The 9739-nt window shown below is 31.7% G+C and overlaps 1 protein-coding gene and 1 long non-coding RNA gene across 3 annotated transcripts; one reads left to right on the top strand and one right to left on the bottom strand.

Annotated features, from left to right (window-relative positions):
• Positions 1-968: 968 nt before the first annotated feature.
• LOC145069212 (uncharacterized) lies at positions 969-1812 on the bottom strand. Its single transcript, XR_013689365.1, has 2 exons — positions 1712-1812; positions 969-1570 (listed from the first exon to the last, which is right to left on the bottom strand). It is a non-coding gene; the product is annotated as an uncharacterized LOC145069212 (long non-coding RNA).
• Positions 1813-7704: 5892 nt separating this feature from the next.
• Positions 7705-8858, top strand: LOC145068878 (uncharacterized). Of its 2 annotated transcripts, none has more exons than XM_079015845.1 (2): positions 7705-7878; positions 8215-8858. In XM_079015845.1, the coding sequence occupies exon 2, from the start codon at positions 8225-8227 to the stop codon at positions 8711-8713; it is 489 nt and encodes a 162-aa protein (XP_078871971.1). In that variant the 5' UTR covers positions 7705-7878; positions 8215-8224; the 3' UTR covers positions 8714-8858. The 2 variants fall into 2 exon arrangements, with proteins under 2 accessions (XP_078871971.1, XP_078871972.1); XM_079015846.1 differs by lacking the exon at positions 7705-7878 and adding an exon at positions 7953-8111.
• The last annotated feature ends 881 nt before the right edge of the window (positions 8859-9739 follow it).

The following is a 9739-nucleotide window of genomic DNA, read 5'->3' on the forward strand; positions in this document are numbered from 1 at the left end:
GGTAATCGGTTATAGGTAATTCGGGTATTAGGCCATGTTTAGGTATGACCCAAAAAAAGATTTTTTTTTTTTTTTTTACTTTTTGTTTCAATTTGTTTATTTATGTTGATTAAATATATCAATATTGTACGAATTTGCAAAACATAACCAATAATTAAGATGAGAAGTTAGCAGAGAATAATAAAAGAAAGTTGTTCTTAAATTGTATATATGTTTATGCAAAGATAAAAAGGAAATGAAAACTATCAAAACTCTTATGTATATCGAGTTACTTTTCCAATTTACATTATTATCCCTTTGATTTCAACCATATTTATTAACCACACTTTACAAAACCATAGAGACAAATTATATAATTATATTTTAATTTGTCAATAAAAATATAAGTTTATTACAAAGTATAGTTACTATAACTAGTTTATTACAAACAAATAAAGAAAAAATCGGATATTTAGGCATATATCCGTTTTTTACATCTACCGGATACCTGACCTAATCTATCAGAAATTAAAACGAGTCAGGAGGAATTCGGGTTTCAGTTATCTTCGACATGGCTAAATTTAATTGCTATTACAATGCAATTTACAAAATATATATAGAATATTCAAAGAACTTTATACGAAGAAACCAAAACATTGTTTTTGAATATGACCACAACGAACGAAACAAAGAACATTATTTTTACATTATGAGTCTTTACAAAAAGATTATAATTTTATGATTACCAACATAAAAGTGAAACAATAGGAAGTTGTTTTTGTAGAATCGTGATACTTCAACATCGCATATACCAAACGCAAACATTTTTAATAAGTATCATATTCTAGCATTGCATTTCAAATGACTATTTAAGTTTTAAAGAGTTTTGCGACTTTTGGTAGTATGACATATTGACACACATATAATCTTATACTATTAGCATCATACAAAGTAATCCAAGTTTTAGACGTTCGAACGAAAACAAACAATTTAACCATAATATAGATATCTATTGATAAACAAAGATCCAGAAACAACAGATGATCATTGCAAAAACAAACCTAAAACATACCCATTACTCATTACCTACATAAACCATACCATTAACCAACTGCCAAGAACACCCACAAACCATAAACAAAAAGTAAAACCACCGTATTAGTAGTCAGAATCATACCCATACCCATCGCCATTGTCATAGGCTATGAGCTTCTTGCTGTTGTTGTTGTTGTTGTAACTCACATTGCGAACCCTCTGTTCGTTATAAACCTCTGTGTATCCACTCTTATCTCCAATTCTGACTGTGGAACTTTTCTTATACTCATTCTTCGTTCCACTAGTCCCATTCTTCCACTGAAACTCTCCGGCCGACGCCTTCTCCTTAGTGGTTGCTCGGCCGTAGCAACCCGTCTGCTTATCGGCGAAACTGACGCGTGATTTGTTCACGTAACTCCCTTCGCCTCCTCCCTTGCCTCCTTTGAACGTTACAGTTGTTTTCACCGGTACAGTCGAGATGTACCCGACAGTAGCAATCTGTTTTGGGGCGGAGTAGCCGGAAGTTTTTTTCGATCCTTTCGTCATCTTCACTGATCTGTAAGAAAACAGAGCAACAACATTATGAACAGAGTTTTTGAAATCCAATCATTCGGATGTATATTGAAAAGGAAAAACGTGTTCATCATGCAAAAGTACAGAAGGAGAAACGAGTGTTAAATGAAGAAGATGAGAGTACCTTCGTTGATTTATGGTGAATATGAAGAAAAATAGGAAGGTGTGAGGGGTTACTTGTAGTGAGGTCAGAGGAAGGGACAAATCGTGCAGGAGAAGGAGAAGGCGAGGATTGGCGTAACGGTTTCCGTAACGGTGTAAATAAATGACATGATCAGGCACGTTTAAGTTAACCCCCCACTACATCTGTACACACAAATTAGTGAAATTACTGCCACAAATCTATAAAGTAAATATACAGGCTAACCAATGTAAATGAGTAACTAATTCAGTGATTGATTTTAATTTTTGTTAATTGTTATTGCAAAGCAAATAACAAAAGTTAGTTGCTACATGTGTAGTTTTAATGGTCATTTTGATTCATTTTGTATTTTATGTTTTAAGGATCAATGACCTTGTTTCGATCATGTCCTTCATATATGGATTATGCTTCATTAACCATTTTCCAAAATATAGAAAATGTAATTTATTTTAATAAAAGGCACATAATTTTTATACGATGTGTTTTAGTTTGCTTTCTATTGAGGATTTCTACGGTGTATGTGAAAATATAGGTGAGCTTATGTACGTAGTTGATTAAATTTTTTGGAATTGCAATTGGAACTTGCTGTTTGTGAAATGTTGGAACCGTTGCTGAAATTGGTTACACCAATTCTTAAGATTCTAGAAACAAAGGACTTGTAGTATAAATATTTATTTTAAACCGTATTTTGGAATAATAGATATTTCGAAAAGCAATGAGAATATTTATCTTGGGAAATGGTTCCAAGTATTTTTAATTATAGATGTTTGGTTTTCCTTCAACTATTTGTTCTTGAGCGATGTGAGTTATGATTTTTTTTTTTAAATTGTCAAATACATAAAGAAAAGAACTAGTAATGAGCTATGAATAAGTTGATTATTTAATTTGATTTCAATAGTAAGTAATAAAAATTGGTTTTTATATAATTTCAAAGTTTTCAAAAAAAAAAAAAAAAAAAATTTGAGCAACCAATGATACAATCTTACAAAGTTAAGCAAATTGCTAACAAAAACAAGAAATTTACAATGTAAGCCATAAGCGGGTTTTCAATCCTCGTAGTCCAAACAACATGTAACTTCTTATTTCTATTCACTATCCAACAATAAGAATGATCAATCACCAAACCAATTAAAGAATCTCTTCTAGGACGTGTAACACTAAAAAAAAAAGTTGATAAATCTAAATAACCCACCACATTGTTATAATAATAGCTGCCAAAATAATACGATTTGTTGCTTGAAATTTGAATGAACTCTATCCATGTCACTGCTTTCAGCAATATCTCTAATGTTGGGGATGTCAAGATCACACCATCTTCTCAAAAAGTCCCAAAGATCCACGTCAACATGACAAGAAAGTAAAACCTGTTCACAGAGTCAGTCCAAAAGTATATGGGGCCCGGGGCGAAAAGAATAAAAGAGCCCTCAAAGACAAATATAATAAAAAATTTTAAAAATATCATTTATTCTTTGGTATAGACACGTTCAATTAGTAAAAAAAACAAGCCAAATTGTTTATCTTTTGAACTAATTTGAATTTGAACCAATTTTACGCCCTAAAAATCATTTAGGTAATAACTTTTTTTATATATATACACTACATAGCCCATAAATTTTGGGCCCCCTAAAGACGTGGGCCCTGGGCGGTCGCCCGGGTTGCCCACCGTCTGGACTGGCCCTGCCTGTTCAAGAATCTTCTTCACTAAAATTAACCACAACCCATACAAAGAATGGAAGGAACTTACCTCTACATTCAAGACCTACACAAGTGAGAAGTCTAGCCTACCGACATTGCCGGTAGAATATATTAACTTTTCTATGTATAAACTTATTCCATTTAGTTGCTATAATATCATCCGGTAATTTATTGTTATCAATAATCATTCTAGTGAAGCTAAGATCACCACCCACATCCCAAAAAAACAATATAATCTCATAAAAATCCAAGTATAGAAATATGCAATATATACGAAGTACTTACAATTCAGAAAAACTAAAAAGACATACATGAGATCTTATAAAAAAGGCCTCATGCAACTGGTGGTCATATCACACATCTATCGTAGTATTAAGAAAACAATTATAAACCCAAATAGTTTAAAGTTGTAAAAAATAAAAAAATTACATATGTTATTAACTTTTTTTCATATTAAAATATTATATATGTTATTAACATCAACAACCTAAATGAAGTAATCATTGTCTTGTCTATACCATATGAGCTTTATACTCATTAAAAATGTCTCATGGATTTGTTGAATTTATTGAGAAGAGCTAAGTCGTTAAATTACCTTTAGAAAAATGTTATGATATGTGCAACAAAAAAATCAAAATACCTTTTCAAACGTTAATTTTTTGTAGGGTATTATCATAGAAGCTTTTATATTTATATGAAACTAGAAATTGCTTCATTCCCGCTTTGTGGGGATGCAGAGGTTTTTCTAATATTAATTGTTTAGGGTTTTGTGTGAATTGTTTGTGGGACCAAACTTGTCAATGTAGGAAACTGTAGAGACTAAACCTACAAATTTTCTATCAGGAAAGACTATTTTTGTATTTTTTTAAATATATGGATTGTTTCTTTAAAAGGAAAATACGCAATGACATTTACAGTAAATTACATGGATAATTTTTGTAATTTATATTTTTGTAGTTTATTTTCTACATAAAAGTCAAACTTGTCAACATACAAAAAAGTTAGACACGTTGATTGGTTTTGTGAAAAAAAAAAACTTTATAGGGTACTTTTTGTAAATTATAAAATTACAGAGACTAAGTCTACCAAATTCAAAACCTTTGTTGCATGACAAGGTCTACAAACGAAACTTACACAATCTATACCAATAAAATGTCACTCCTCTTTCAAATTTGTCATAACAATATCCACTTACATCAAAAAAAAAAAAAAATACAAACACTTTTTCAAAATGGACTCTACCTTCATCTCACCATATAAACAATTATTTTACATGTTTTTGAATTATTTGATAATTCTTTAACAAACTATTAATATTTATATATTATTTTATTATCTTAGTTAACAAAAGTTACATGTAAATCGTTAATTATTTTACATTTGGAAGATATGATTATAACTATTGTTTATATATATTGATTGTCAATATCTCATCGGAAATGTAAATTTTGTTATAATCAAAAGTTTTAATTTAATTAAGTTTATTAGATAAAGGTAATTTTTGAAGAAAATTTGAAACAAACATAAAATTATCAATGTTATAGTATGTTTGATTATTAAAAAAGTAAATAAAATAAAGAAGATAATCGGACTAAATTATGGATGCTGTAAATTTTTATTTAATTCATATATTATATAAATATATTAAATTATGGATGCTGTAAAATTTTATTTAATTCATATATTATATAAATATATATTATATAAATAGTGGTGGGTCCTGTTATATGTATATGTGGCCTTTCAAATGGTCTTTCTATTTTTGCAAGTGTCAGGCTTATGTGACATTGACACCTCATTTGAAAGGGATTTGCAAAGACTATTTGAAATACGGGTATGGGTGCTCTTAGTAAAATGTAGAGGCAAAATTATGAACTTCATAAACATTAGCGTGGTTAAGGAGGCCTTTTGATTTAATATATATATATATATATATATATATATATATATATATATATATATATATATATATATATATATATATATATATATAATATGTGGTTATGTCTTAAATCGATTTTTATATTTTTTAATGCCTTCTATGTGCCTAATTTTTATTATTTTAAAATATTATCAAGTTTTCCGCCTTTTGACAAGTATCGTTGTCATAAAAGCCTTCATATTTCCACATCACCACCAACATCACACTCTGCCACCACCATTATCCTATACTACCAACAACATTGTCTAATACTACTAACCTCTGCCACCAGTACAACCATTCGCCACCACAATTACTGTCGCTACCATCACAACCATCATCATCACCACCACCAGCCACCATAACCACCGCTACCATAAGCACCGCCTACACCACCACCACCAGCACTATCATTCGCCACCACCCACCATATCTTGAAATCAAAAGACCATTAGTTGCTACCATCATGTCGACCACCGTGGGGAAATCTACACAAAGCCCCACCATTTTCACCTATCACCACCCTTATCCCTCAATCACAACAACCATTTACAACCTTTGTAATCAACCATAATCTTATTCCATCAATAACAACAACCCTTCGTCACAACCCCACCATTACATCCTAACCTTTACCACCCGAAAACCACTACCAACATCCCTACATCCACCACCCTCCAGAACCCTCTTAAAAACCACAACCTAATACCAGAAGCCACCACACAACCATTAACCTCCATTACAACCATTGTTCAACCACCTCCGTAAACCCTTTAATAATCAACATTCCATAAAACCAACATTTTCCCAGTCCTATTCACTCACACACACACAAAGATTTACCTCCATTAGCATAACCCCTGCAATCTGAATCAAAAAAGGTGTGATATGATTCAAATCATAAAGAGAAATGGAAGCGTACGCTTTACTGTTGTTACATACATGCATGAAGGAGAAAGAAACACGATTAGGAGGCGATTTGGGGATTATATATGATCCAACTGGTTTGAGGCCCCCAAATTGATGTTGATTATTTATAAGGAGTTCATGAACTTCACAAAGGTATTGAAGAGTCAAAAACTGGTGCATCAGTGGCCAGAATTTTCCAAACGATTAAGCCAAGATGCCAAACTAAATTTAAGTCCCTAACGACACTACGACTCTATCTGTCTCACTCCCTGAGTTTTTCAATTTATGATTGTCTATTTTGTCATTTGTTTGCTAAACAGTTTTTGACCCGAGTTTTGATTTATAACTCTATGAAGTTCACAAGTTCTATATACCGATTATTGAAATTTGAAGTTCTAAAATTCCATTTGCAGCCGAAACTGATTTCTCAATTTCTACGACTTTATTCTCTCCTTTATGAGTATGAATCTAACAGGAAGTGAAGTATGTTAATCTCGTAATTTTCATTCACTCATCTCTTAAGTTTTTTTTGGTGTTTCAAGTTAAGGTTAATTTTGATAAATAAAAAAATATATCGAAAATCCAAAGACAATATGGGAGAGACATCATGGGCGTTGGATGGATTTAGTTTAATTTCAACTTTTATTTGATGGGTGTATAATTATATATAATTTCATTTTACTTTTTTGGTTTCTTGATTTATGTTGCATGATCAATTGCTATAAAGGCTGAACTTTTATTAGTTTGAATGATCTTAAAGGGTAAATCGGTATGTGGTTTTTGAATTTCGTATGATTCAAGATTTTATTTGACTGGCGTTGTTCTTTATTTCATTACGATAGACTATAAATTGCAATTCAGTATGGTATCCAAAGTTGATTGTATGATTATATATTTTTACTAATAAAGACAACATGAAATGGTGTTTTATGATTATGTTGATCAAGTTTTCCGAAGCATAATTTGGCCGGAACAGTATATATATACAAAATCTAGTAAGTTTGTCCGATTAAGATCCTAAAGCCTCATATAATGTCGTGACAAATGTTTTTGGAAATGAGTGAAGTAAAAATATTAAAGAAATGTTTGGTAGATTGGAATATGATCTTATATGTTCCCGTTCAATTGTACATGTACCTTGTTCTATCACAATCGTAAAATCTTATTATAGTTCAATTTTAGTTACTTGATTATAATTTTATATATTTTTTAGAGCCTTATAGTATTTGTTTATAGTTCAATTTTATCGACTTAAATCATGCCTCAAATCAGCTTGGAACATAACTATTCGATACAAGACTTCGTTGAACAATATAAAGTCCTATTTTGGTGTTAAAAATTAAAATGATTTCCGAATATTTCTAAAGAAAACTTTTAAAGATGTGTTTTATTAGAAAAATCATGATTTGTTCGTATCTGGAAGACCGGAACAATTTTACAGTTTGCAGTACTGCAACACCCACGTATCTCTGTTGCAGCGACGTGGCTGTACGGACGCTATCAGAATCCGTTCCGTTACTCGCCTTCTCCATCTTCTCCATATTTTGTCGCTTTCTCTACAGAAATAATCCCTCACACCTTCATACATTTCTTCAATTCTCAATTTCCCACTCAAACAACGAAGGTCCAACTATCATCCTCTATTTCTTCCTGTTCTTTATCATTCCAGTTTTCTGATTGATTAGTTTAACTGTATTAATTCGATACACTATTCGTTTTTCCTTATTTACTTTCGCATGATGAACGCAGTTCCTTATTTTTTTTTTCGTATGAAGTTCAGTGATCTTCTGTAGATTTTACATTTCATTTTCATGATCTGTTTTGAGCGCGTTTTGATTCTCGCAATTGGTCGTTTATGTTCGATTCCTGTTCCCTTACTTTACATTACGATCTGTTGTCTTTTACTTTTGCTCGTTTAAAGCTTTTTGTAATATTTTTGCTCTGGATATGTTTTCTACAGATCGCCGACGATGGAGAAAGGATCTGAAAAATCCGGCTCATCTGAGTCAAAATCGATGGAGAACGTCGCTTACCTCGGAACCTTCCTCACTTTACCAATGGAAACAACCGTCGGCGAAGGTGGTTTCGAGAACAAAACCCGAGTAGCTTTCAGTGACAAGCAGACGGGTTCCTACGGACGTGCAACGGCGACGGAGAAAGTCTCCGTCGGAGACTTTCAGTGGAAGAACGGAAAGAGTGGAACAAGGAATGAATACAAGGAAACTTCTACTGTCAGAATCGGAGACAAGAGTGGGTACACAGAGGTCTACAACGAGCAGAGGGTTCGCAATGTGAGTTTCAACAACAACAATGACAGCAAGAACGTCATAGCATACGACCATGGCTATGGTGGTAACTATGGTGGGTATGGGTACGATTCTGATTCTGATTCTGACAATGGCGATGGTGTTGAGTATGGTGGGTATGTGTATTATTCCGATTCTGATTCTGATTATTAGGTGTTGTTTAATCCTAGGGTTTATGTGAGTAATGGTTTTTAGGTTTATGACAGTATTATGATCTTGGAATAAAGCTTCTCCAGATCTTTATCTGTTAGTGTTTGCTTTTGAAATGATGATAGTTTGTTTTCTGGATTTTTGCTAATGGCGATTTCAGTAAAATTGTGTAGTTTTTGTTTGAATGGACTAAAGCTTATATTTTATTTGTATGATGCTAAATAATATGGGGCTAATTTTCAAACAACTGAAGTTTTATGTTTAAAAGAACTTTTAATGTAAAGTGAACACTTTTTAAAATTAGAAAAGTCTATATAATATGTAATGTAATAGTCTTGATAAGTATTATTTCGGTTTAAGAAAAATAGATGCAGTTGTTTGGGCATATTTGTCTGTTGTGACATGAACAGAATTTTTGGATTAGTTTTGCGGAATAGACTAAACTATTGTAAGATTTTGTGGTTTTTCTACAAATACAAAAATTCCAATATGTCAGTAACATAACAAGGATATGAAGAGCAATTCAAGAAAACAAACCAAACAAATGTAATCAAATAGATTATAAAAATGGGAGACTTTATCATTAAATTAAAGATTTATATCATAGTTTGAAAATTGAAACTCGTAAAAATGCGTTTTCGATCTCAAACTATTTTTTGGATAAATTTTCCCATCGTGTTAATATAGTATATAGTATTTACATTATTAGTCCCTCAAAAATAAAAGAACTTGCTGCGGTACCCTATCCACATTCCAATACTAGAGAGCAAAAGAAAAGTATCCATCGAAATTTATTGGAATATCGGAACCACAACCGAACCAAACATTTCTTATGATCTTGAAAGGGGAACTAGTTATATCGGTTACTAAAATTTTGTAACCACTGTAAAAACTTATAAACTAATTTAAGCTGAATGTTACAATTCTTTTAACAATTGCCTATTTAGGGACCTCATATTTATGTTGAGTTCTCTCCAATGTACATGGTCACAAAACCGATGAGGGAATTGATACAAACATAGCTAAAAG

The sequence above is a fragment of the Lactuca serriola genome, chromosome 8 (genome assembly GCF_051521515.1).
Source record: "Lactuca serriola cultivar US96UC23 chromosome 8, Lser_US96UC23_V15, whole genome shotgun sequence".
NCBI classification, from domain to species: Eukaryota; Viridiplantae; Streptophyta; class Magnoliopsida; order Asterales; family Asteraceae; genus Lactuca; species Lactuca serriola.

Coding starts and splice junctions, on each gene's coding strand:
- LOC145068878 (XM_079015845.1), top strand. CDS start 8,225: ATGGAGAAAGGATCTGAAAAATCCGGCTCATCTGAGTCAAAATCGATG.